We start from the raw sequence: 27934 nt of genomic DNA on the forward strand, positions 1-27934 counted from the left end.
TTCAAATAAAGGTCTTGTCTTTCCATAAGTCTATTTCAAATAATTGATAACAATTTTTCAGCTCACTAGGACCTAACTATTTTCAACAAAATATTTTTTTAATATGTTTACATTTAAGTGAGTTCAGATGAACCTAAATGAATTTAAGTAAATTATTACCAAGAGTTCTTGTACCTAATAAGGTTTACGACTTTTTGAATGTTATAAATGATTAAATGATTCAGTGTTCGAACCATTTCTAAAAAATATCAAGTTTAAATGTCTAGGACTAGTACACCAATCATGAAACAACATTGGGATTTCAACACACGCTCTCATCGTCTAAACCACAAATAAGCCAAATAGCTGGTAAAAAGAGAATAGTTTTATTTTAACAAGTGATTTTTTTTAGACAATACAGATGCTTGACTTGACAGAAACATATCATTATTCATAATATATAACCTACTCAATATCGTGACAAGTCTCACTCTAACACGTCTACTACCATTTTAAAAACAATAGATAAAATCCAATTTTGTCAGAAACAGGTAACAGAACATGTGGCTGGGAGATAATTATCATAACCTTGTCCTGATTTAGAGAACACGGACTCAGACCCAGCCTCATATACCAGCTTAACATATAGTACAAACTTCTCGTCATTCCAAACCAAAACTGTCACTATAAAATGTTTAACCAAATCTGCAAACCTTATATTCCATGGGAGTTACATTATGAACACAGTGAACTAAGGTAGGTTCGAAGTAATGTAGCATTCGTGTGGATCAAAACGACTTTTGACTCAGAAGCTACCTTCATTTAATCTAGTTAGCTCACTAATCTAATGAATGCAGCTTTGTTGTACCCCAGGTTCACAAGGGTAGTACTCAATCCAAGATCAGAATGTGAAGGGTTTCTTTAGTGAGAACTTAAAAAAGATGGTTTTAAAGCCTCTACTGTTAGAGGTTGGTGTACAAGTTTGAATGTAGTACAGTATGAAGATAGTACTGTCTTTTGTTTGGCGAAATAAATTCGTGTACACATCCTCTAACTAAAAAAAAACAAAAACTCTCCCTGAACATCTGCAGCTTCAGCAGTTCAAACCCTTAGCAGACAGAGCTGGGCCTTTGACAGGTTTTTGCGAATAGTTTCTGTGATCGCCTCTTTGGAAAAGGCTGGGGCTTGACACGTTTCACGTCTCACAGCATTCAACACTGCCAGCTTAATATTTTATGCAAGTGTAGCGGAAATCCTTTATGTACAAAAAAATGAAGGAAGGAAAGTCCAACTCAAGAAAAAAAAAAACACACTATACAACAGCAGTCATGAATAACTGTGAGGGAAGAGGATAATGTAGCAGAGAGAAAGTGAGACCAAAAAAAAGAGAGAGGAAGAGGGGGAGGGAGCGAGGGAGGGAAAATAGGAGCATGGGAGTGGGGGTAGTAAAAGTTGGCGCACTTAGATGAAACCTCCTGTCTGTTGCTGGAAAACGTCAATTGTGTCTTCATCCTCCATTTCCAACTGTGAAAAGAAAAGAAGATGCGTGAGAACGTGCGCATTTCTCTCGGGGCGTTCTGTGATGATGTTCTGAATGGCCTCGTGTGGAGCTCAGGTGGCACCATATATTGGTCATTAACAGCCATTGTGATTGTGGGCTTTACATTATTGATTGGCATGAGGCAGGAATATGCAATGAGCCTACTCAGCAACCACAGAGTTTTCACTGCGTGCTTTTATACAGCTCCAGATGAGTGTTGCTTGGGTATTTTCCAAAATTATCCAAAAAAAAAAAAATACATTATTTGGTCAAAACATAGGCCAATCATAACATATTATTTAGTCAATTTCATTTTTAACAGGAATTCAAGTGTTGTTTCAAAATAGTTCTGTAAAGAAATGAGGCAGTAGGCGTTTTATCTCAATTAATCATTTCATATAAACAACTCTGGGGGAGGGCGGCACAGTGGCACAGCAGCTGGGGCCTGGAGGTTGTGGGTTCGCTCCGGGTGACTGTCTGTGAGGAGTGTGGTGTGTTCTCCCTGTGTCTGCGTGGGTTTCCTCCGGGTGACTGTCTGTGAGGAGTGTGGTGTGTTCTCCCTGTGTCTGCGTGGGTTTCCTCCGGGTGACTGTCTGTGAGGAGTGTGGTGTGTTCTCTCTGTGTCTGCGTGGGTTTCCTCCGGGTGACTGTCTGTGAGGAGTGTGGTGTGTTCTCCTTGTGTCTGCGTGGGTTTCCTCCGGGTGACTGTCTGTGAGGAGTGTGGTGTGTTCTCCCTGTGTCTGCGTGGGTTTCCTCCGGGTGACTGTCTGTGAGGAGTGTGGTGTGTTCTCCCTGTGTCTGCGTGGGTTTCCTCCGGGTGACTGTCTGTGAGGAGTGTGGTGTGTTCTCCCCGTGTCTGCGTGGGTTTCCTCCGGGTGCTTCAGTTTCCTCCCACAGTCCAAAAACACATGTTGGTAGGTGGATTGGCGACTCAAAAGTGTCCGTAGGTGTGAGTGAATGTGTGTGTGTTGCCCTGTGAAGGACTGGCGCCCCCTCCAGGGTGTATTCCCGCCTTGCGCCCAATGATTCCAGGTAGGCTCTGGACCCACCCTCTGGACTCTGGACCCTGAACTGGATAAGCGCTTACAGACAATGAATGAATGAACTCTAGGGAGGGGAATATTTATCTCAACCATGTACCTAAAGCAGCAATATAGCATAATTACTTCAATTAATATTTATTATATACATATTACGCAGTTTGTGTGGAATATCTGCTCCCCTATAAGTCTGTGAAATTATGCCAGTCACACGTAAAATCTCCCCCCAAGGTTCCTGAGGCTCTTTGGTATCTTACATGTTATAATCCAAACCTTTATTCATGTCGTACTACAACAATGTAATATCACAGTAAGATTTCAGGGTTAGGTTTTGACGCTAATGATACGTGGAGTGAGCAATCCTGCTCTATTGATCTATTGATTACGTTTATTGATCATGAGAGGGGCACGGGCCTCCATAATGGCAGACTTCCTTTGTGTTGTAAACATGAAAGGAAATGAGGAGGCATTTACATAAGTGCAAATGACAGATGCTTTTTTGTATTTCAAACACACAGATCCCAGGGGAAATGTGAAGGGGTTAACTGCCCAATGAACATCTTAACACAATCCTTCCACGCACGAAATCAAAAGCTAAGAGTCGCTATAAAAGTAAGAAACAAGACAAAGGAATGTAATAATGGAGTATTTACCCAAACAATATTTAATTATCAATTGTTTGTCAACATAACAATACTAACTGGTGAAAATGCATAAATAAAACACGGTCCAGTCAGCAACTTTTATATTATGAAACTGAAGCATTACTTCAGTAAACTAAGAGTTAGTAATGGTGGCTCACTGTACAATGAGTGGTACTATAAATCTGTAGGGGCGGCACGGTGGCGCAACAGGTAGACCTGGAGGTTGTGGGTTCGATTCCCGCTCCAGGTGACTGTCTGTGAGGAGTTGGTGTGTTCTCCCTGTGTCTGTGTGGGTTTCCTCCAAGTGACTGTCTGTGAGGAGTATGGTGTGTTCTCCCTGTGTCTGCGTGGGTTTCCTCCGGGTTTCCTCCGGGTGACTGTCTGTGAGGAGTGTGGTGTGTCCTCCCTGTGTCTGCGTGGGTTTCCTCCGGGTTTCCTCCGGGTGACTGTCTGTGAGGAGTGTGGTGTGTCCTCCCTGTGTCTGCGTGGGTTTCCTCCGGGTTTCCTCCGGGTGACTGTCTGTGAGAAGTGTGGTGTGTTCTCCCTGTGTCTGCGTGGGTTTCCTCCGGGTGACTGTCTGTGAGGAGTGTGGTGTGTGTTCTCCCTGTGTCTGTGTGGGTTTCCTCCGGGTGACTGTCTGTGAGGAGTATGGTGTGTTCTCCCTGTGTCTGCGTGGGTTTCCTCCGGGTGACTGTCTGTGAGGAGTGTGGTGTGTTCTCCCTGTGTCTGCGTGGGTTTCCTCCGGGTGACTGTCTGTGAGAAGTGTGGTGTGTTCTCCCTGTGTCTGCGTGGGTTTCCTCCGGGTGACTGTCTGTGAGGAGTGTGGTGTGTGTTCTCTCTGTGTCTGCGTGGGTTTCCTCCGGGTGACTGTCTGTGAGGAGTGTGGTGTGTTCTCCCTGTGTCTGCGTGGGTTTCCTCCGGGTGACTGTCTGTGAGAAGTGTGGTGTGTTCTCCCTGTGTCTGCGTGGGTTTCCTCCGGGTGACTGTCTGTGAGGAGTGTGGTGTGTGTTCTCTCTGTGTCTGCGTGGGTTTCCTCCGGGTGACTGTCTGTGAGGAGTGTAGTGTGTTCTCCCTGTATCTGCGTGGGTTTCCTCCGGGTGCTCCTGTTTCCTCCCACAGTCCAAAAACACACGTTGGTAGGTGGATTGGCGACTCAAAAGTGTCCGTGTGTGTGTGTGTGTGTGTGTGTGTGTGTGTGTGTGTGTGTGTGTGTGTGTGTGTGTGTGTAGCCCTATAAAGGACTGGCGCCCCCTCCAGGGTGTATTCCTGCCTTGCGCTCAATGATTCCACGTAGGCTCTGAACCCACCACAACCCTGAATTGGATAAGTGGTTACAGATAATGAATGAATGAATATAAATCTGTAGTTCTAGAACACCATGCAAATCTGTGATATCCAGTTTACCACACCATTACTTAACATTTTCACATAACAGGAACTCTGCTGCGTCAGTTCAGTAGAAATCTAAGAGGTGTAACAGTAAATAAGCATAAAAGAGGAAATCATACCTGTGCAGGCGTGTCTGTCTCGTTAATAGGCTGTCCATCAAACCGGAATCGGATTTGCCTCATCGTTAGTCCCTGCAAATAAAGATGCAGAGAGGAATCAGTTCCTTTCTTCAAAAAGTTTGAAAGCCTTTAGCCTCATCTGAAAATCTTGGTCATATTACGTTTACACTAATGTACTTCTAATGCTTTTAAATATCAATCAAACTTACTGCGAGGCTCAGAGTTCACATTGTACACGAGTTCGTATTATTAATGCCAAAATAGTTTGTTCACATGAAGTCTGCACACAGACAACGTCAAAGTAACATACACTAAGAAAGTCCCATTCCTTTCCTGTCTGACACATCAGTGTAAAAGCAGTTCTGGTCTCATGTCAGGTTTTGTGACTAAGATGACTGTAAACAGGAGACGAATCTGATCCTTGATCGGCAGCCCTACTGTCAGATGCATAGTTTATAAATACCAGCTCAGCTGTGTGCTACAAAGAACCTATATTACTAAGAGGCACATAGCGCAGAGCAGCTGTGGAGGGCTGTCCTGATGACAGTTTGACTGCACAACGCGTCTGCTGGAAGAGTTTTTGTTTCTTTCTGTGATTACAAAGCTCTCTCAAACATGCAGCGTCCTACTTCTAGTAGCGGGACCATCCTCAAAGGAGCGCAATCCATTACTTAGGCAGCCCGCAATAAGATTAAGTACAGCAAGCAGGCCAAGAACACACGTTTACCAGCCTGTAGGAGCATGCTGACACTTGTAACTTCTTAACCTTGAACATTAGTGACCACCAGCGCCACTGTTCAAAGGGCTTTTGTGAATAGCATGAAGAAAAAGCATGGCTAATGTGATTGTATTGAATTGTGGCCAGAGTATGACTTAACCCTTCAAAGTTTAAAGCAGGTTTTGTCCTTCGATTTATAGGTACTGTTCATAACTATTTACTAGCGGTGATTATAGAAATTATTATAAAAAGGAATCGAGTTATACACAACCACATTCTGAGATTAATCATGATTAATCGCAAGTTAAATTGCTAGTATTCCCTAATTTTATTTTTTGGAAGGGAGATAAAACTAATGTTAAATGTGGTATGCACCACAAACTGGTTAGAGGAAACAGGTTTTTGCTTTATTATGATATTTCAGGGACGACACAGTTTCCTCCAGGTGACTGTCTGTGAGGAGTGTGGTGTGTTCTCCCTGTGTCCGCGTGGGTTTCCTCCGGGTGACTGTCTGTGAGGAGTGTGGTGTGTTCTCCCTGTGTCCCTGTGGGTTTCCTCCGGGTGACTGTCTGTGAGGAGTGTGGTGTGTTCCCCCTGTGTCCCTGTGGGTTTCCTCCGGGTGACTGTCTGTGAGGAGTGTGGTGTGTTCCCCCTGTGTCTGCGTGGGTTTCCTCCGGGTGACTGTCTGTGAGGAGTGTTCTCCCTGTTGGTTTCCTCCGGGTGACTGTCTGTGAGGAGTGTGGTGTGTTCTCCCTGTGTCTGTGTGGGTGTCCTCCGGGTGACTGTCTGTGAGAAGTGTGGTGTGTTCCCCCTGTGTCTGCGTGGGTTTCCTCCGGGTGACTGTCTGTGAGGAGTGTGGTGTGTTCTCCCTGTGTCTGTGTGGGTGTCCTCCGGGTGACTGTCTGTGAGAAGTGTGGTGTGTTCCCCCTGTGTCTGTGTGGGTTTCCTCCGGGTGATTGTCTGTGAGGAGTGTGGTGTGTTCTCTCTGTGTCTGTGTGGGTTTCCTCCAGGTGACTGTCTGTGAGGAGTGTGGTGTGTTCTCTCTGTGTCCGTGTGGGTTTCCTCCGGGTGACTGTCTGTGAGGAGTTGGTGTGTTCTCCCTGTGTCTGCGTGGGTTTCCTCCGGGTGACTGTCTGTGAGGAGTGTGGTTTGTTCCCCCTGTGTCTGCGTGGGTTTCCTCCGGGTGACTGTCTGTGAGGAGTGTGGTGTGTTCTCCCTGTGTCTGTGTGGGTGTCCTCCGGGTGACTGTCTGTGAGAAGTGTGGTGTGTTCCCCCTGTGTCTGTGTGGGTTTCCTCCGGGTGACTGTCTGTGAGGAGTTTGGTGTGTTCTCCCTGTGTCTGCGTGGGTTTCCTCCGGGTGACTGTCTGTGAGGAGTGTGGTGTGTTCTGCCTGTGTCTGCGTGGGTCTCCTCCGGGTGACTGTCTGTGAGGAGTGTGGTGTGTTCTCCCTGTGTCTGCGTGGGTTTCCTCCGGGTGCTCTTGTTTATTCCCACAGTCCACAGCTTCAGAGGTTGTGTGTTCGAGTCCTGCTGTGTGTTCTCCCTGTGTCTGCATGGGTTTCCTCCAGGTGACTGTCTGTGAGGAGTGTGGTGTGTTATATCTGTGTCCGTGTGGGTTTCCTCCGGGTGACTGTCTGTGAGGAGTTGGTGTGTTCTCCCTGTGTCTGCGTGGGTTTCCTCCGGGTGACTGTCTGTGAGGAGTGTGGTTTGTTCTCCCTGTGTCTGCGTGGGTTTCCTCCGGGTGACTGTCTGTGAGGAGTGTGGTGTGTTCTCCCTGTGTCTGTGTGGGTGTCCTCCGGGTGACTGTCTGTGAGAAGTGTGGTGTGTTCCCCCTGTGTCTGTGTGGGTTTCCTCCGGGTGACTGTCTGTGAGGAGTTTGGTGTGTTCTCCCTGTGTCTGCGTGGGTTTCCTCCTGGTGACTGTCTGTGAGGAGTGTGGTGTGTTCTGCCTGTGTCTGCGTGGGTCTCCTCCGGGTGACTGTCTGTGAGGAGTGTGGTGTGTTCTCCCTGTGTCTGCATGGGTTTCCTCCAGGTGCTCCGGTTTCTTCCCACAGTCCAAAAACACACGGTTGTAGATGAATTGGCCCTCAAAAGTGTCCGTAGTGTGTGAGTGTTGCCCTGTGAAGGACTGGCGCCCCCTCCGGGGTGTATTCCCGATTCCTGGTAGGCTCTGGACCCACCGTGACCCTGAACTGGATTAACGCTTACAGATAATGAGTGAATGAATGATATTTCAGGGTAGTTTTTATGATATTTATATTAGAATCTGGATATTTGGTGAGTGAAATTTTCAGGGAGAGAAGTAACACCAAAAACAAAGATTGGACACAAGCTTAAATTAAGAGAAACACAGCGCATTTCCATACTTAATCTTCAAAAATTTGTAAGAGAAAAATGTGTGGAAAAAAGGATGTGCCGAATTTAATATTTTAACAATTTAATATTTTCCCCATTTGTTTTATGGTCACAATGTATTTTCGTTCCGCAAAAAAAGACGAATTCAGCAATAATCCATAAACAACATGGATCCCGCAGACCCTGTAGACTAGTGGCATCCTTGAGTCACAGCTCTTTTTTTAATTATTATTATTTGAATAATGCATTTGTCATAACTGAAAGGCCATCTCTGCTTGTTTTACGCCTGGAACACAATCCTATCGGATGAGACACCATACACACAATGACATTTTTCACTGATTTGTCTGTGCTTGATCATTGTGAGTCCACAAAGTCCCCACACTATCCACACACTTTCAGATTTCTCACATCGGACAGATGGATACGGTCCTCAAAGCCTCGCAGGGGTTAACTACAACTTCGCAACAGCAGGTGGGAGTTTCTTGCGAGCTAGATGTTAACAAACAAGGCAGTCTTTCGGGAACGATATTAACGTTTGAGAGTCTGCGTCCACCTCCACGCTACATGATCATCTGGGAAGATAATTGTTTACCATTACCCTGAGCATTGGGAGACCATTTGCGATTATTGGGAGGAGGAAATCAGCCTCATGGGCTGTCTGATGGTAAAAACACCTATGAACTAAAGAGGAGTGAGGCTGTTTTTGTACTTAGGATGAGGAACGACCCTAAGACCACACCTCCTGACATGAAGTGCTCAGAAAAGGGGACCAGCTGGTCCATTCATAACAGCACACACTGCACATGTGCAGCACTTTACAAGCTCAAAGCTATTGTCTAATTATAAAATATATTCAAATGATTAATTTGGTGCTGTTAACCTGATCAATGAGGACAAAAACCATGTGAAACACTACAGTTAACAAGTAAATGGCACCATATTCACGCACGCTCTCAAGTCTGCTGACTGCTGCTCACCTGTCTCTCACAGTAAGCCTTCATGAGTTTACTGAGTGGCGTGTGCCTCTTGATTTTGAACTGGACCACTGACCCGTCCTGTCCGGCAACCTTCAGGTTGATGTGGTCGTTATTCTCAGTCTTCACTCCCTCCTGTAAGCATATATGCACACACACACACACAAGTTGAAACATTAGCAGGCAGAGCCTCCAAATACTTTAACTCCTAAAGAATTGAAGCAGCACAAAATTCCTGTTTATTATTTGAATTTTTGCACCAAAATTAAATCACTAGAGTTTGAAATCAGCCAGTGAGGATATATATATATGAATACACAATTAATTCTTATCTCTCTCGTCCAATCCTAACCCTTCAGCAATCATACGCAGCTCAAAAGCCCTAACTAGTGAGATGATGGGATTGGTTTGTGATGTAAGAAACCTTGGCTGTCTGAATTTGCCTGTCAGACAGTTTTGTTATGGAACAACGAAGTTTAAAAGAAGAATTGCTCAGCCATTGTAATTACTCCTTATGTTACCTTTCAAGCATTATATAAACAATACAGTAAACAAATAAATAAATAACACTGAAGCTGGTCTTTACCTCAAAATACATTAAATTAGCCTCCATGCTAACTGTGAAGACATATATATTTGAGGTATTTAAGAGGAATAAATGTGTTTATGTAACAGGATTGAGAGAATGTGTTCGGGCAGAAATAAAATGTAATTTTCGTGGATGAAATAGATTATTTTAGTGATTGTAGTATTTTGTTGAACATATTTCAAGGCAAAAAATACTTGGGTATAAATACAGCACTTTACATTTTATTATGTCTCGGGTATTATTTGTGTCTTTTATGTCTAGTTTAGTTGAATCTATTATCATCAGATCTCCAGTGGTAGAGTCGCCTGCTACAGTCCCAGGCGCCTAAAATAACTGGCAGAAGTGCAGTTCAGAATAAACAGCTGGAGCAGAGATGCTGAAAGAGTCAATAAAAGGGAAAAGACCACAGCACAAGTTTTCAGACTGAGGCTTAGAGCCGCTCTGAACGTGTCGCTGAACAGCTGCTATTCACCGTTTGTCTTATTCCACTGAAAGGTTTCTAAAACTTGAGAAAATCCGCGTTCACGTTCATTCTCGTTGCCAGGCTTACAGTGTGTTAGCAAGCTAACCAGGCTAAATGCGCGTTCACGATTCTTCCGGCGACTCTACAGCAGCAGTTGCAGTGTGTATCCACTAAGCGGAATTATTCTACACCAAAGTATCCACGTTTATCCCCAGTATTTTTTATTATTTTTCCTCTTAACCTTTTACACCGTGTGGGTTGAAAATTGCGAACGGTTACTGTTATTATTTTATTCTCTCTCACCTTGGGCTTCTCGTCCGCCATCGTTATTGTGTGTTATTTCTCGCTGCCGCACAAAGAATCGACTCATGCACGCGCACGTACGCGCGCCACCCTCCCCATTCTGGGAAGTACGTGCGCGCGCGCGACGCCATTCTGGTCCCACCCATGGCGCTAAACGACCGAACGTGCGCGCTCCCTCTCAAACGCGCGTCCGCCATTGGTTCGAGGAGAGGCGCGAGGGAGGTTGCTTACGGAGGCGAGTGACGTCACCGTGCGCGAACCCGGAGCAGGACGCTCGGCGCTGCGCACTGCGCGTGCACGCGCATTCATTGCAAAGAAGGCTTTTTGGTACCAAATATTACAGTAAAAATCCCGTTGTGCGTTGTAAACCTTACATTTATGTGACAAGAAAGGGAGCAGTGAACGGGTTAAGTGGTCATTTAGCCAGGTGTGGGGTAAATAATGACCGTTCATGTCTCTGTCTCCAACACACTGCTGCAATAATGGAGGGCGGCCATTTTGTTAAACCTGAGGGATTTTCACAGTGGATAAAGATTAATGGGAATCGCTTCCTTTTCCACTGAAACCTTCGTAACACGTTAAAAACGTTTTAGTTCTCTATTACAAAATATTACAAAGCATTGTTTTATATTTTTAAGTTTATTTGTAACGGAATATGACTTTCTATAGATAATTACGGAATTAATAATTAAAACCTGCCGTTATATATCATTAACATCAGCAGACATCTGAAATCACGCTTAGATATTTTGGTTCTTAAAATTCTCTTTCAAATTGTACAGACATGGGCAGAAAAACACAGTTTAATGGCATTGTGTTGATCTTTAAGTAAGTGTCTACCTTAAGACTTATTAGACTAAATGTGTAACATAGATTTCATCCATAACATACATGAACTAAGCCTAGCACAGGTCTAAAATTAATTCTCATTGGCAATTCGCAGTCAAAACTGAAATGAAATTCAAGATTAAATTTATTCTGGCCTAATCCAGGTCTTTGAAATCGGCCCAAAACATATTGTGACACCAGAGCACGTTTTCTCTGTAGTAGATTTTTTTTTTCACACAGGCGCCGAGAGAGCGCCCCTAAACGCGTCATCGCTGGGGTCCTCAGTGCGAGTGAATGAGGCGGTCAAATCTTGAGGTGTTTTGAGCTAAAACTGCACTTTTCTGATAAACTGAGCGTTTATTGCTCGTTTTTAATATCTTTGAAATGGAGGAGGTGGACGTAGAGCCCGTCACCACGGTGAGTAGAGGCTATATATCTCAGTCTGACTGAGAGAGTTTGGATTTAATGACGAATGAGGGGCATGTTGTTTTCTGACAGGCTGTGAAACTAATTAATAACGAGTTTTTCCTAAAACGCATTTCTCTTCGTCAGTGTTACATTTTTATTTGTTTTATTATTTTTTTTATTTGTTATTTTATTTTTAAAAATCCCTTAATGCCTTGAATCTACACCTTTGCCTTCATTCAGTGTGCACAGGTATAAAAATGCATGTACTCCCAGCTTCTGTTTTTGCTTAACCCTCAACCCTTCATCTGCTTCTCAAAGACTTTCAGACTTTAAGTCTTTGGAACGCTGCAGTTTCAAAGCAGAACTGCTCTTCTTTGACTGCTTATTTTTCTTATGATCTGTTTTCTAGGCACTACATAGTCGTCGTGCTCACAATATAAATAACACTTGATTTTCACAGGAGTCTATGATCAGATATTACTTGGTATTCTGGAGGCATGGAGTCCAGTTTTGCTACTTTCTTTTTCACGCTGCTGGCTCTTTCTTTGATGTTGTCATGCACACTAGTTTAAAAAGGTGTTTATTTATTCATGCTAGTGATTAATAAGTTGTGATTTATTATTGGTGATTTTCACCAATAGGAATTTATAATGAATGCAGTCCACTTGTATTTTAGTATATGACCCTATATTCAATCACATATAATACTCAAGTACGTAAATATTCTTTAAATAGAGACATCTATATTTTCAGTTAATAATGACCACTAAATACAATTTATTCTGTTTTTTTGTTTTTTCTTATTTAATTAATTCATTCATTCATTCATTATCTGTAAGCGCTTATCCAATTCAGGGTCACAATGGGTCCAGAGTCTACCTGGAATCATTGAGCACAAGGCGGGAATACACACTGGAGGGGGTGCCAGTCCTTCACAGGGCAACACACACACACACACACACTCACACCAATACCAATGTGTGTTTTTTGGACTGTGGGAGGAAACCCATGCAGACACAGGGAGAACACACCACACTCCTCACAGACAGTCACCCGGAGCGGGAATCGAACCCACAACCTCCAGGTCTCTGGAGCTGTGTGACTGCGACACTATTAACCCAATTTAATTAATTCATTAATTTTAATTTATTTGGAGGCAGTTGTAATTTGGTTATTTTTTGTAAAATTGTAAAATATGTCAAGAAAACGTGACTACTAGCAAACATGCAAAACACAGTCACCCAAAAATAGTTAACCTTTAGTTCTTAAAACTCTCATTTTTGAGAGAAAGGAAAAAAAGCTATAATATAAATGTTGGTATCTCCTTCTGTCCTTCCACGTTGAGAAGACAGCTCAACACTGTGGGTCTGAATGGATGTGTAGCTTTCAAGAAGTCAGTAATTAAACATTTAGTTATTCAACTGGCAGTGTATGCTTCTTTCCCCTTTTTGGACCCTGAAAACAATCTGTATTTAATGGTGATATTGACCTAAAAATGTATACTACACCAACCATCTGTTAGGTTCTCCTCATGTGCTGTATGTTTAATTACAGTTTACAAATGCACTGTGATGTGCTGATTGAAATGTATAATAAACTGCAACCATTTTTTCTTCATCTTGTGTAATGTCCCTTATGTTAAACTAATAAATGAAACCTACATTTTTTTTTTGCAGTTGATCCCTGGCATAGGGCTTAAACAAAAGCATGTGGGGTTTGAGTGGGGGCCCGGAGACATCCTGGTGTATGAGACCAACTTCAGATTACAAGGTGACCTGTCTTGGAAAATGCATATATGCCAATCAGACACTGACGTTCAGACATCTGTGGACACACCTCAGCTATTATACTGTGCTCCTATTTAGGACACAGACAATCAGTTGTGCTCATAGAGCCATGTGGAATAATTAGAAAATGAAATGGGATGCACATGAGCATTGTTTTATTGAGTAAAAGAGCTCCATCCAACACTTTTGGGATTCAATAACCAATTGTCCATTATTATTATCTAGTCTCACTAATGCTTTTGTGGCTGAATGCCATCAAATTCCCACAAGCATGTACTAATTTTTAGCCTAGAGCCTTCCCTGAATAGTAGAGGCTGTTGATTTATCAAAGGGACCAAAAGTCCACTTATACCCTTGATTACAGAAGAAATGATTTCTAAAATAGTTGTGTTCATGAACTGTTTGGATACTGTGCCAGTTTTAATCACAAGTTATTTACTGTATCACTGTGACTCTCCCGCATTCCCTCATTAGCTGGTCCTGCAGGGTCTGGCTGTCCCGCTGTTCACGTGGTACGGAAAGATGAAGATATTTACTCTCCAATCCTGCGCAAACTCTTCAACGAGTCCCATCACATTTTTGTTGGCCTGCAGAATATCAAAGAAGACTTGCCCAGCAAGAACAAGAAGCCACAGTGAGGACAAAAGCTCTTTATGTGCATTATCACAACCCACAGTGTTATTAACTGAAATAAAATGCTCTTTTTAAGAACAAAGGTTTTTTATGCACCCATAGACTGCAGTTAAGATCCTTCATGTGGTTTTGCGTGTACTCAATACTTTTTCTGTTGCAGGTTTGTTAGCATCAGTAAAAACTACAGGTCAGTGATAAGGGCGTGTATGGAGGAGCTCCAGCAGGTTGCAGGTGTGTGTTGTTTAATGCAAATGACATAATTACCATTCCTGTGATGTTTGTTTGTTTGTTTGTTTACTTATTGTGATGATTAAACTTGACTTTTCTCTCTCTCCAGTATCAACTCAAGATGCATCTTTAGTGTCACAGTACAGCAATCAGGTATTATTTCCCTGTCATAAACAGTAACACAGGCATATTATTATTATTATTATTTTTTTTTTTTTTTTTTTTTTTTTTTCAGATTTTTATGCATTTTTAACAAATAATTTGCAGATCTGGGCGGCACGGTGGTGCAGCAGGGAGTGTCACAGTCACACAGCTCCAGAGACCTGGGGTTGTGGGTTCGATTCCCGCTCCAGGTGACTGTCTGTGAGGAGTTTGGTGTGTTTTCCCTGTGTCTGCGTGGGTTTCCTCCGGGTGACTGTCTGTGAGGAGTGTGGTGTGTTCTCCCTGTGTCTGCGTGGGTTTCCTCCTGGTGACTGTCTGTGAGGAGTGTGGTGTGTTCTCCCTGTGTCTGCGTGGGTTTCCTCCTGGTGACTGTCTGTGAGGAGTGTGGTGTGTTCTCCTGGTGACTGTCTGTGAGGAGTGTGGTGTGTTCTCCCTGTGTCTGCGTGGGTTTCCACCGGGTAACTGTCTGTGAGGAGTGTGGTGTGTTTTCCCTGTGTCCGCGTGGGTTTCCTCCAGGTGACTGTCTGTGAAGAGTGTGGTGTGTTCTCTGTGTCCGCGTGGGTTTCCTCCGGGTGACTGTCTGTGAGGAGTGTGGTGTGTTTTCCCTGTGTCCGCGTGGGTTTCCTCCGGGTGACTGTCTGTGAGGAGTGTGGTGTGTTCTCCCTGTGTCTGCGTGGGTTTCCTCCGGGTGACTGTCTGTGAGGAGTGTGGTGTGTTCTCTCTGTTTGCGCGTGGGTTTCCTCCGGATGACTGTCTGTGAGGAGTGTGGTGTGTTCTCCCTGTGTCTGCGTGGGTTTCCTCCGGGTGACTGTCTGTGAGGAGTGTGGTGTGTTCTCTCTGTTTGCGCGTGGGTTTCCTCTGAGTGACTGTCTGTGAGGAGTTGGTGTGTTCTCCCTGTGTCTGCGTGGGTTTCCTCCGAGTGACTGTCTGTGAGGAGTTGGTGTGTTCTCCCTGTGTCTGCGTGGGTTTCCTCCGGGTGACTGTCTGTGAGGAGTGTGGTATGTTCTCCCTGTGTCCGTGTGGGTTTCTTCCCGTGGTCCAAAAACACACATTGGTAGGTGGATTGGCGACTCAAAGGAGTCCATAGGTGCGAGTGTGTGTTGCAAAGGACTGGTGCTACCTCCAGGGTGTGGTCCTGCATTGCGTCCAGTATTTCTAGGTAGGCTTGGGACCCACCCCAAACCTGAAATGGATATATTGTTACAGACAATGAATGACTGAATAATGTACAAGGCTGTGAGTTGGAGTAGATTGATGCAAAGAAATGGGGAAAAAAAGCACAGCATCCAGTCACAACTTGCACTGATATTCTCTCATGTATGTTTCCAATTCTTAGGTTTCCATTCTATTGGCTATAGAGCTTATTTGGAATCTCTGTGAAGTCCTTTTCATTGATGCAGCACCAGGTACATTTAATTTTTTATATATATATATATATATTCTAAACGTTCCAAACATTAGAGGCAGCACAGAACATTCAAAGTATGATTATAAAACATACATTTGAAAAATGTTACAGCCTTTAGTCCCTTCTGAAGAAGTCTGTTTACTTAATGGGTGGAGTTTATTTAGTGTTGTTTGAAGTTGGAACTGAAGAACTGTACTAAATACCAACAGATCTAATTCAGTGACGGGTTTGTTCTGTTGCATGTAATGTCCTGTTATTTGTTTTGTAATGCTTTGTGTTGAATAAAGCTGGTATTCTGCTGCTGCACCTGCTGGACTGGGTGCGGCTGCACAAGGCAGATGTGGATGAAAAGGCAAGGGAGGTCCTGCAGAGCGAAAGCCCCACTGAACATCGCACCTACTGGGAAGTGGTATGAAAAAAAAATACATGTTGTTAAATAGCATTTATTCTTTAAAACAACTTTAGGATAAAGTACTAAGACCAACGTAACTGTTACTGAGTAATGGCAATGTTAACATGGCTGTGTGCCATCACTTGCTCACCACATACTAATGCACCCCAAAACCAAGGTATACTGATTATACATGAACGATTATACAACCCCAGTAACAAAAATGTTGGGACGCTGTGTAAAATGTAAATAAATGTGAGGCATTTTGCTGCCATCAAGCTAGGGCTGCACAAAACTGGGAAAATATTACATTGCGATATTTTGTTTTTCTGAGAAATATATTGCAATATTAAAAAGGGCAGGTATTTTCAGCAGAAGTCAACGATGGAACATGTCATGTAAACTTTCTGAAATCAAAATTATACAAATATTAGAGCAGCTATACACCGCACAGCTCACTAAAAACTAGGGCTGCGAATCTTGGGGAATCCCACGATTCGATTCAGAATCGATTCTTGGAGTCATGATTCGATTTTTTTTTCCGATTCTTTCAAATCCAAAGTGTTTCCAAATGGTTGCTTTCAAAGACCGCGGAGGCAGTTGGATTTCTTTTTCTTCCTCCTCCATACCTTAGCGGCGCAACAACAAACACCGCAACACGACACTGCACCCCCCCCCCATACATAGCCCACGCTGCTTCCTTGTTTTGCCTAGCACTACGGTGGCTGAGAAGGCGCGCTGGCACCCACAAAAAAATCGATTATTTGAAAATGAGAATTGATTCTGAATCGTTTATTGTTAGAAACGCGATTCAAGCTCGAATCGATTTTTTCCTACACCCCTGCTCAAAACAACCTTCTCATACCCAAGTTGAAGACATGACATGAAATGACATCAAAACAAACATTTTAACCTTTCTAAGTTGAAGTGCCTGTATGTGAGCCCACGTTTCTGTTACCATTGGAAATACTGTATATATTTATAGTTTAGCATTAGTCAGTGGTTAATTGGTACCGTCACTGTCCAATTAAAAATGTGTGTCTCCGTTTGTTTGTTTACTACATCATTTGAATACATCAGCTGCCCTTCACACTGTGGTAAAACATCATGAATGGACCAATGAAAATGATCCAAAATGACTTGGAATTAAATATTGTTACATTGACTTCCATTGAAAGTTACAAAGGTTTTTTCCTTCTCCTGTAAAGTTGCTATTTTGAGAGATGCATGTTTTTAATTGGACAGCGATAATATATTACTTAAGAACTTTTAAAAGCTACTGAATTATTTTTTTCAGCAATTACTGAATAATAATAGAGTAGTGAATAGGATCTCTGGCATGCAAAGCCACTATCCCTTTTTTTTTTTTTAACATCTACCCCTCCGTCTCTCCATCATACTCCTCTTTGCACCTCTCCCTTTCTCTCCAGGTGCTCAGTTTCGTTCTGCAGGGACGTATGGAAGAGGCCCGGCATGTTCTGATGAAGCAGGCGACTGTGCAGCCTTCCTCCAGAAACATCTACCAACTGATGGACAGCCTGCTGCAGAAGATGCCCATATTTAATGTATGGACACTTTCTTTGAAGTTCTGTACTATATCAATGCTTACCTTGTTCAACCACAACAGAAACCTGAATTTTTTTCCACATCCTGCTGACTTTGGTTTCCTGTCACTATGTGTGTTTTGACTAAAATATGGATTTTAAAAAAATTATCTGATAAAGCTGATGCTCGGTCTAATGCTAAAATCTGCAGGGCCTGGAGGGCAACACACACTCACTCATACACTCACACCTACGGACACTTTTGAGTCACCAATCCACTTACCAACATGTGTTTTTGGACTGTGGGAGGAAACCAGAGCACCTGGAGGAAACCCACGCAGACACAGAGAGAACACACCACACTCCTCACAGACAGTCACCTGGAGGAAACCCACGCGGCCACAGGGAGAACACACCACACTCCTCACAGACAGTCACCCGGAGGAAACCCACGCAGACACAGGGAGAACACACCACACTCCTCACAGACAGTCACCCGGAGGAAACCCACGCAGACACAGGGAGAACACACCACACTCCTCACAGACAGTCACCCGGAGCAGGACTCGAATCCACAACCTCCAGGTCCCTGGAGCTGTGCAACTGCGACACCTACCTGCTGCACCACCGTGCCGCCCTGTCAAAGATTTGTGTAGATAAAAAATAAATAAAACCTGCGTTCAATCCGCTGCAGAGAAATAATATGAATAAAATGTGTCTTGAATTAATTGTTCGTATTATGTGTGTGTATTGCAGCCCGGCAGCACACAGACCCTCACAGAGTTTGATGTGAAGTGGAGGCACTGGCACGAGGAATGTGACCGCTGTCTCCAAGACAGCTCCTTCGCTAGCAATCATTACTTGGAGACCATCTGTAAGGTGAGGAACACTGACCGTCTTTATGGACAATGTATGATACAGTGCTCATACACTTCCACAGTGATATTGATCATTGATAATAACCCTGACCACAGAGGAAGGCTCGCAAGCATTGCAAAACTAGTCCAAAGTTTTTCTGATATACACTGCATTTGATATTTCCATATGCAATGACATTTCAACAGATTCCAGTATAGCATAAACATAATCCCCTTTTCTATTTACAAACGTAAGTGTTCTTGTATCAACAGGCTACAAGTATGACATTATTAATATAACCCAGAATTCATTGTTGTGCTTAGATTCTGGTTGGTGATGAGGACACAATACTGGAGCATAAGGAGCTGCTGGGAACCTGGTATAATTTCCTTGTCAGCAGGCTGCTATTTTCCCATCCAACAGTCAAACCGTCAGAGCTACACTATTACGCTCAGGTACAGTCAGAGCCCCAGTGCTACACTCCGATATACAGTCAGAGGGAGTTATGCTGATTTAACCTGTCAGTGTTATTCTTTGTCCCATAGCGGCTGGGCCATTTATATGGATACACCTTAATAAAATGGGAATGGTTGGTGATATTAACTTCCTGTTTGTGGCACATTAGTATATGGGAGGAGGGAAACTTTTCAAGATGGGTGGTGACCATGGCGGCCATTTTGAAGTCGGCCATTTTGGATCCAACTCAATGGGAAGAGGGTCTTGTGACACATCAAACTTATTGGGAATTTTACAAGAAAAACAATGGTGTGCTTGGTTTTAACGTAACTTTATTATTTAATGAGTTATTTACAAGTCTCTGACCACTTATAATATGTGTCCAAAGTGCTGCCCATTGTGTTGGATTGTCAATGCAACCCTCTTCTCCCACTCTTCACACACTGATAGCAACACCGCAGGAGAAATGCTAGCACAGTTATAATTATATAATTTAATAGTTTTTTGTTTATGTTGTAGTCAAGTATGGACATGTTCCTAGACTTGCGGATTGCCCCTGAGCCTTTGGACAGTATTCTGCTGGCTGCCTTTGAGTTCGACCTCCATCAGGTCATCAAAGACTGCAGGTGAGTAAGTCTTATTCCGTGCTACACCTCACTCATCCTGTTTATTACCTTCTGCAGTGTTCATAACGTTAACATTTGACTTTGATCTCCCAGCATTGCCCTCAACAACTGGTGGTTTGTGGCTCACTTGACCGACCTGCTGGACCACTGCAAGCTCCTGCAGTCTCACAACCTGCAGTAAGTATAACGCCACTCACTAGGTTTACAAAGATTACAGGTGCAGGTCTGTTTTAAATTTAAGTCTAGCGCTCTGCTGAACCCATAGTGGTCGTTACTGGAACTGAAATGGTTAAAGCTGAAATCTGCCGTTATCTTTATTGTCCTAGTGTAATGCCATTAGAACTGGAGTAGTCAGTGTTCAGCTTGCTTTGTGTGGAATGGAAATCTTTCTCAAGAGGTGTTAATGTTTTGTGTTTCAAGTTTTGGCTCCAACTTGAGGGAGTTCCTGGTGCTGGAGTATGCCTCTGGACTCTTCTCTCATCACAGGTGAGACAAGCAACTCTTCAGAACATTTACCTCACACTGGTGCCTTGCGTAGACAGTTATAAGCTTCTTTCTTTAGTTAAATGATTAAAAGGTTGCAAAAAGAAGCGGGTTGCTGAACTTTTTGCCATTTTTGCTCAGTTCTCATGCTTCTCCAGTATTAACTTGACATCAGAAATGTAGCGAGGATGTGGTCTTATTTCCCTTTCTTGAGGGAAAATTGATGAATTCATAATATCTCCCCTTTTCAATGCAATTTTGAGATTTTGGGCCACAGCTTGTCTTCTGGTGTCCTTGTTGATATTGAACCAATCCCTGACTTTTGTGTGTGTGTGTGTTTCAGTTTATGGCAACTTGCGGTGGACTACTTTGACCACTGTCCGGAGTTTGGCCGTGTGTATTTAGAGTTGCAGGTCGAGCGAGTGCCGCTGGAGACGGAGCGTAAAGCTCTGAAAGTGCTGAGGATCTGTGAACAGAGACAGATGAATGAGCAAGGTGATGTCAAACAAAATCAACAGCAAAATTCTCGCTCGATTTTAGTTATTATTATTATCATTTATTTTTTACAACTAATAGAATAGAAACAATAGAAACTTAACTCAAATGTGGACATTGATGAGAAAATAGTGATAATTCTCCCCTATTGTTCAGTATTAAGACACATGAACAGTTAAAATAAGCTCTAATTTATGGATAATGTGATTGGTGTTTTATGGGTGTTTGTATATCTGTGTATAATGTGTGTGTGTTTGTTACAGTGCGCAGTATATGTAAGATCATGGCTAAGAGGGCTCTCAGCAATAACAGGCTGGGCTCTGCTCTTTCCTGGAGTATTCGAGCTAAAGATGCAGCCTTCGCCACCCTCATCTCTGAAAGGTCAGTGTGTTTTTATCAGTGTCTCTTTTCTCTGATCTTGGTGTCCGAGTGCTTTAGGTTTCATAGGATTATGTTGCATTTTGGGATGAGAATTCTCAAGAATATTTTATACGAATAAACGATAACCGCTTTAAGATTTAAAGGGATTTTAAAAGACTATTGATTTTGCGTTCCCTCACAATTATAGTTGCGTTCCAAATTGCCTTTGGGGCTGTGTCAACGCAGTCTGGACGTAGACGTTTCCAGGTAAATCCAGACACTTCAGATATTATTTATGTATTAGTGTAGTAGAGACAGCCCCCTCCAGGGTGTGTTCCCGCCTTGCGCCCAGTGATTTCGGATATGCTCCGGACCCACCGCGACCCTGAACTGGATAAGCGCTTACAGACAATGAATGTAGTAGAGATGAATAAATACATAAATAATATTTGTTTGAAGTGGCTGGATTTACCTGGAAGCTGCTATGTCCTGACTGTGCTGACTGAGCCCAAAAGACAATTGAATCATAAACATTTGCAAGAGAACACAAAGTATTTGTGAGGAAATGCAAAATCAAAAGTATTTTTAAAAAATTTTCCCCAGTCCCTTTAGGGGCTCCATTTTATAAAAATTTTTTTTTTTTAATTTATAAGGGTTTTTTTTTTTTTTTTTTTTCCTTTTCTTTTAAAAAACAGTTTTATTTGTTTATTTACGCACACAAGTTTTTGATTTATTTTAATTTATTAAAATGTTTTGCTTTTTTTCTTTTAAAAAACACTTTATTTTTAAGCACACGTTTTTTATTTAATTTATTTAACAAAACAAGTTGTTGTTTTTTCTTTTTTTTAACAAGTTTTTTTCTTTTTTTTTTTCTTTTAAAAAACACAAGTTGTTTATTTATTTATTTATTAAGCACACAAGTTTATTTTTTTTTTTTAAACATGTTTTTTTTTTAAACACAAGTTGCTTTTAACACGTTTTTTTAAACACAATTTTTTTTCTTTTAAAAACAAGTTGTTTATTTATTTATTTTTTAAGCACTTTTGTGTTAAAAAAAAAAAAAAAAAGTTGTTTTTTTTGTTTTTGTTTTTTTTAAACAAAGCCCGAATGCTTGCCTGACCTGGTCGTATAATTGTAAAATATAAATGAATGTTTGCATTTGTAGCTACAGTTTATATTTTTAACCTTGAACACACAGGGCTCCTGTGATCTTCGTTAATCATTATTTATGTGTATATTGCTCTGAGCAGATTTCTGCAGGATTACTGTATGAGGGGCTCGTTTTCTGACCTGGATCTCATCGATAATCTGGGGCCCGCTATGCTGCTGAGCGACAGACTCACATTCTTAGGTATATGGAGTTCACAAGTGTGTGTGTGTGTGTGTGTGTGTGACAGAGGGATGGAGGGGGATGGGAGATAAATAGCCAAACTAAGATTAAGAATTTACAGAAGAGAAGCCCATGCTTCATTAAGAAGAGCCCGAGGCTTGCTCTACCATGTGATCTGTTCTCATTCGCCACAGAGCAACAACAGTCTCCCTCAGCACAGCACTGACCAACAGTAACTACCTAAAGTGAACTCTGCTGTAACATGGGATTAAAGTACACATGCTAGGCCCTTTACCAATAAGGAAAGAGTACAGGGTGAAAATGCAACACACTATGACTAGTGATGCACGGTGAGCCACTAATTAACACCTTATTGCGGCTAAAGCTATAAACTAAATATTTAAAGGATGCTCATCTAATGTTTTGAAATATTTATTTGTGCATATTTTACATGATTTAAATGTAGTCATTTATAACAGTATGTAAAAAGATGTAATAGTTACGTTATCAACTACAATTAACCACTACAAGATGTACATTGTTACGACACTGTACTAAACAAATGATGTTGTCCGACCTCGGTCCTAAGGTCTTAAAAGATCCCTGGGCATTTCCTTGAAATCCAGGCTACATCTCTCACTGTGGCCACTTCTGGCCTCCTGATCATCCCCACCTTGAAATAAAAATGGTCTCATCTACGCTTCACATAAGCTGATGTTTGGTGAACGTACGGGCATGGTTTAGTTGCCGCCGTATCATTCAGGTGACTGTCTGTGAGGAGTGTGGTGTGTTCTCCCTGTGTCTGTGTGGGTTTCCTCCGGGTGACTGTCCGTGAGGAGTGTGGTGTGTTCTCCCTGTGTCTGCGTGGGTTTCTTCCGGGTGACTGTCTGTGAGGAGTGTGGTGTGTTCTCCCTGTGTCTGCGTGGGTTTCCTCCGGGTGACTGTCTGTGAGGAGTGTGGTGTGTTCTCCCTGTGTCTGCGTGGGTTTCCTCCGGGTGACTGTCTGTGAGGAGTGTGGTGTGTTCTCCCTGTGTCTGCGTGGGTTTCCTCCGGGTGACTGTCTGTGAGGAGTGTGGTGTGTTCTCCCTGTGTCTGCGTGGGTTTCCTCCGGGTGACTGTCTGTGAGGAGTGTGGTGTGTTCTCCCTGTGTCTGTGTGGGTTTCCTCCCACAGTCCAAAAACACACGTTGGTAGGTGGATTGTCGACTCAAAAGGTTCCGTAGGTGTGAATGTGTGTGTGTGTGTCTGTGTTGCCCTGTGAAGAACTGGCGCTCCCTCCAGGGTGTATTCCTGCCTTGCGCCCAATGATTCCAGGTAGGCGACCCTGAACTGGATAAGGGTTACAGATAATGAATGAATGAATGAATAATTTCTGCAGTGAACAAACTTTAATATGGTATTTTTCAGCCAGGTAGAGCATGCTAGTTAAATTCTTTTCACTAGGGATGTCTAGACTTTGGCATATGACTGTATATAAAGCTTGTGTGTGTGTGTTTCTAGGGAAGTACCGGGAGTTCCACAGACTGTATGGTGAGAAGAGGTTTACAGAAGCTGCCAAACTACTACTATCTCTAATGACAGCTAAGATTGCCCCGCGAAGCTTCTGGATGACCTTGCTCACTGATGCTCTACCACTGCTGGAGCAGAAAGAGGTACACACACACACACACACACACCAGGTGCTTCTGTAATTAAACACAGACCCTGCTAGAAATTTTAAAGCTGAGTAGCTTCCAATGACTAATTAATGGTTATACATTTGTATTTCGTATATTTATTTTTTATTAGATCATTACTCCAGTTGAATTGAGGAGTTACACTGAGGAATAACAATAAAAGCCTTTTGACCTCAAGGGAGCGTACAGCCCTTCAGATGAAGTTTGATAGTGTTTCACATTAAGTCTATTTTTATAAATGCCAGGATTCTCATAAAAACACGTGGCTAGAACTTTAGGCTTCTAAAGGTTAATGGAATAATATTGAAAAGTCTTTATGCGATCCGCACAGTTCTGGAAGTTATTAGAAAGGCCCTCGTCTCCTTTTGATACTGTAGTCTGCACATTCTTTGTTCGCAGTTTTCTTTGACAGCATCAGCAGAAGCGCCTACTGAAGGCTTTTGTCACAGCGCTGATGAATAATCATTACAGAAATGCAAGGACACGGAGTGATAGTGATGTCCTGAACTGTAAAAACTGAGCAGCGTGTTCTGCACCAGCATTGTCTTTTTGTGATGTTGTTGAATGATTATTTCTGTCCTTAAGTGTCTTTCAAAAACACCAGCCATGTTCGCAGTCGACTCACAAACCTGTGTTTGTCTGTGTAGGTGATTTTCTCAGTGGATCAGACTCATGAGCTCATGTTCTGTCTGGAAGAGCTGACCTCAGACAACAGCGCGACTAAACCAGAGCAGCCCGCGCAGGTAAAGACACAACTAAAATCACTAACTAATCAAACCATGGGGGGTTCTCTCTCTCTCTCTCTCTCTCTCTCTCTCTCTCTCTCTTTCCCCTCTCATTCTCTCTCTCTCTCTCTTTCCCCTCTCATTCTCTCTCCCTCTCTCTCTCTCTTTCCCCTCTCATTCTCTCTCTCTCTTTCCCCTCTCTCATTCTCTCTTCCCCTCTCTTTCTCTCTTCCCCTCTTTCTCTCTTTCCCCTCTCATTCTCTTCCCCTCTCATTCTCTCTTCCCCTCCCATTCTCTCTCTTTCCCCTCTCTTTCTCTCTTTCTCTCTTTCCCCTCTCTCTTTCTCTCTCTTTCCCCTCTCTCTTTCTCTCTTTCTCTCTCTTTCCCCTCTCATTCTCTCTCTGTCCCCTCTCATTCACTCTCTCTTTCCCCTCTCTCTCTCTTTGCCCGCTGGTCCAGTCGTAGACGTGGAGATTAATTATTTTCAGCATGAGCATACATTTAAGTTTATAGATGAACAAATAAAGAGAAAAATATACTTTAGTGACTGCTTTATTTTAAGGAGGGCATCAAAAATATTATTATTTTTATTTATTTTTTAAAATAACACACACATGGCTCTACGTTGAAAGGGCTCAAAAATTTTAAATGTTCAACTTAACGCCTGAAAGAGAAACACCCACTACTAGTTTATAGCAGTAAAAAAACATTAAAAGCTTGTCACAACAAACCTACTTCACCATAAGTAGCATTTGTGGATTTCTTTTGTGAAATGATTTTATAAATCAAACTACAATGCTGCTGTTATACAGCTTTAACGCAGCCTGTCCTTAAAAGTCAGCAGTGGATGTTTAAAAATGCTATAAATATAAATAAACCTTTAAAAAGAGCTGCACAATAGTTTTATAACAACATGCAGAAGGTCCTCGGGTTACGTCAGTCCTGAGTTACGATGTTTTGTGGTTACGACACATCTCCCATTTACTGTATAAAGCCGTGTTTCGACTTAAGTGGTTTTGCGTCGTAAACATCGTAACGCGAACTTCGTGTTTGGTGTGCGTAGCGGAAGAATACACGGTTACGCGGCTCGGGACCGAGGAGGATAGGTGTGAGGATAGGATAAGTGCTTACAGTGAGTTATTTAATTACTGTATGTACGTATGTTCTGACTTACACCGAAAATCAGTTTACGACGCGACGTAGGAACGGATCAACGTCGTAATTTGAGGACCCCCTGTACATGATAATATAAAATGCTTCAATTACAATGATGTGATTTTTAAACACATTTTCAATATTTCAATACACATTATTTACATCTGTCACTGACTGACATTCATTACAGGATTCTGTCGTCACTTCAGCGCCCTCAATTTTAAATTTAGTTTAATAATATTAATATCGACAAAGCCAATAGGTTTATGTTTGATGGCGATGTCATGTTTTTTGTTTGTTTTTGGAAGTTTTTCAGTGGATTTTATAATGTTTATATCGATATCGGAATTATATCGTATCAACCAATATAAAGAAATATATCGTGATGATACATTTTGCCCGTATCGTCCAGCCCTATCTTAAAAGCATTAAACTACCTTAAAAACAATGAGGAACAAAGTATTAAAACTGAATGAACACTAATTAATTTACTATTTCGTTTCAGGAGGAAGACCTGGAGATCACAAAGCTGGAGATGTTACGATTGGCTCTTGCTCGTAACCTAGCAATGGCCATCGTGAAGGAGGGAACAGTGGAAGCATGAACACACTTAGCTCTGTATAAGTGTGTGTGTATTCAATTGCTCTTTTGTTTCCTTCATTTTAAGCAAGATAAACTGGCCAGCGTGTATATAGAACTCAAGTGAGATTCAAAAAGACATTTGTAATTTGATAATAAATATTTTGTAATTGTTTGCAAAAAATATTTGAGCTTCCAGTCTGTCATTTGATTTTAGAATTGTCTTACAACATGGATGAGCAGTGTTAAGTGTTGTAGAAAATAGGTTAAATATAAGCTATAGTGCTGCCCAGTCAAACTCATCCCAGCAGACAGTAAACAAAAGGGGAGTTCAGTGTTTTATATGTGAAGAAAAGTCATGAACGTCAAGAGTGGTTTAAAGGAACGCTAAGTAAGATGTGGTACATTTGCTCCTGGCTGCCCCTACAGTTGCAGAGTGTAATTTATTTTTACAGCTGTGTTCTGAAATCAAGAGGTGGTCGGCTATGTTTTCCTACCTTCTTCCAAAAGTTACATAGTGCAGTTTCTGAAGTGCTGAGCCCAGAGTGGCAAGTACGGAAGCTCTATTCAACGTATTACAGCTGTTTGAAGATTAAATGAGACGATGTACATCTTGTACTTGGTAATTGTAGGTTGTGGGTTCGATTCCCGCTCCGGGTGACTGACTGTGAGGAGCGTGGTGTGTTCTCCCTGTGTCTGCGTGGGTTTCCTCCGGGTGACTGTCTGTGAGGAGTGTGGTGTGTTCTCCCTGTGTCTGCGTGGGTTTCCTCCGGGTGACTCTCTGTGAGGAGCGTGGTGTGTTCTCCCTGTGTCTGCGTGGGTTTCCTCCGGGTGACTGTCTGTGAGGAGCGTGGTGTGTTCTCCCTGTGTCTGCGTGGGTTTCCTCCGGGTGACTGTCTGTGAGGAGTGTGGTGTGTTCTCCCTGTGTCTGCGTGGGTTTCCTCCGGGTGACTGTCTGTGAGGAGCGTGGTGTGTTCTCCCTGTGTCTGCGTGGGTTTCCTCCGGGTGACTGTCTGTGAGGAGCGTGGTGTGTTCTCCCTGTGTCTGCGTGGGTTTCCTCCGGGTGACTGTCTGAGGAGTGTGGTGTGTTCTCCCTGTGTCTGCGTGGGTTTCCTCCGGGTGACTGTCTGTGAGGAGCGTGCTGTGTTCTCCCTGTGTCTGGGTGGGTTTCCTCCGGGTGACTGTCTGTGAGGAGTGTGGTGTGTTCTCCCTGTGTCTGCGTGGGTTTCCTCCGGGTGACTGTCTGTGAGGAGTGTGGTGTGTTCTCCCTGTGTCTGCGTGGGTTTCCTCCGGGTGACTGTCTGTGAGGAGCGTGCTGTGTTCTCCCTGTGTCTGGGTGGGTTTCCTCCGGGTGACTGTCTGTGAGGAGTGTGGTGTGTTCTCCCTGTGTCTGCGTGGGTTTCCTCCGGGTGACTGTCTGTGAGGAGTGTGGTGTGTTCTCCCTGTGTCTGCATGGGTTTCCTCCGGGTGACTGTCAGGAGTGTGGTATGTTCTCCCTGTGTCTGCGTGGGTTTCCTCCGGGTGCTCTGGTTTCCGTAGGTGTGGACTCACCGTGACCCTGAATTGGATAAGCACTTACAGATAATGGATGGATGGCTGGATGTTTATTTGTAATGAGATTTTACAGATATGACACACATTTCCCTAAATGTGAGAACAACAGTTGTTCTCTTGTGAAAGAAACATGAC

The 27934-nt window shown here is 42.9% G+C and overlaps 2 protein-coding genes across 2 annotated transcripts; one reads left to right on the plus strand and one right to left on the minus strand.

Moving 5' to 3' along the window:
• Nucleotides 1–350: 350 nt before the first annotated feature.
• On the minus strand, nucleotides 351–10271 carry LOC136699581 (small ubiquitin-related modifier 2). The gene is made up of 4 exons (XM_066674403.1): nucleotides 10115–10271; nucleotides 8763–8894; nucleotides 4712–4783; nucleotides 351–1503 (listed from the first exon to the last, which is right to left on the minus strand). Exons 1-4 carry the CDS (start codon nucleotides 10133–10135, stop codon nucleotides 1441–1443), a joined length of 288 nt encoding a protein of 95 aa, XP_066530500.1. The 5' UTR covers nucleotides 10136–10271; the 3' UTR covers nucleotides 351–1440.
• Nucleotides 10272–10339: 68 nt separating this feature from the next.
• On the plus strand, nucleotides 10340–26429 carry nup85 (nucleoporin 85). Its single transcript, XM_066674402.1, has 19 exons — nucleotides 10340–11359; nucleotides 13027–13120; nucleotides 13612–13771; nucleotides 13931–14001; nucleotides 14108–14151; nucleotides 15497–15566; nucleotides 15856–15977; nucleotides 17390–17524; nucleotides 18260–18382; nucleotides 18685–18816; nucleotides 19337–19443; nucleotides 19537–19620; nucleotides 19864–19929; nucleotides 20270–20421; nucleotides 20685–20802; nucleotides 22032–22132; nucleotides 23611–23762; nucleotides 24434–24529; nucleotides 26172–26429. The coding sequence occupies exons 1-19, from the start codon at nucleotides 11327–11329 to the stop codon at nucleotides 26268–26270; spliced, it is 1959 nt and encodes a 652-aa protein (XP_066530499.1). The 5' UTR covers nucleotides 10340–11326; the 3' UTR covers nucleotides 26271–26429.
• Nucleotides 26430–27934: the final 1505 nt, after the last annotated feature.

This window comes from Hoplias malabaricus, chromosome 6 (assembly GCF_029633855.1).
Source record: "Hoplias malabaricus isolate fHopMal1 chromosome 6, fHopMal1.hap1, whole genome shotgun sequence".
Classification (NCBI taxonomy): Eukaryota; Metazoa; Chordata; class Actinopteri; order Characiformes; family Erythrinidae; genus Hoplias; species Hoplias malabaricus.

Bases quoted from the DNA above. Each gene is read 5' to 3' on its own strand.
- LOC136699581 (XM_066674403.1), bottom strand. From the start codon at position 10,135: ATGGCGGACGAGAAGCCCAAG. The intron at 4,784-8,762 runs GTGAGCAGCAGT...CTTTATTTGCAG, and splicing joins AGGCTTACTGTGAGAGACAG to GGACTAACGATGAGGCAAAT. The intron at 1,504-4,711 runs GTATGATTTCCT...TTCTTTTCACAG, and splicing joins AGACAGACACGCCTGCACAG to TTGGAAATGGAGGATGAAGA.
- nup85 (XM_066674402.1), top strand. From the start codon at position 11,327: ATGGAGGAGGTGGACGTAGAGCCCGTCACCACG. The intron at 13,772-13,930 runs GTGAGGACAAAA...TTTCTGTTGCAG, and splicing joins AGCAAGAACAAGAAGCCACA to GTTTGTTAGCATCAGTAAAA. The intron at 15,567-15,855 runs GTACATTTAATT...TGTTGAATAAAG, and splicing joins TTTCATTGATGCAGCACCAG to CTGGTATTCTGCTGCTGCAC.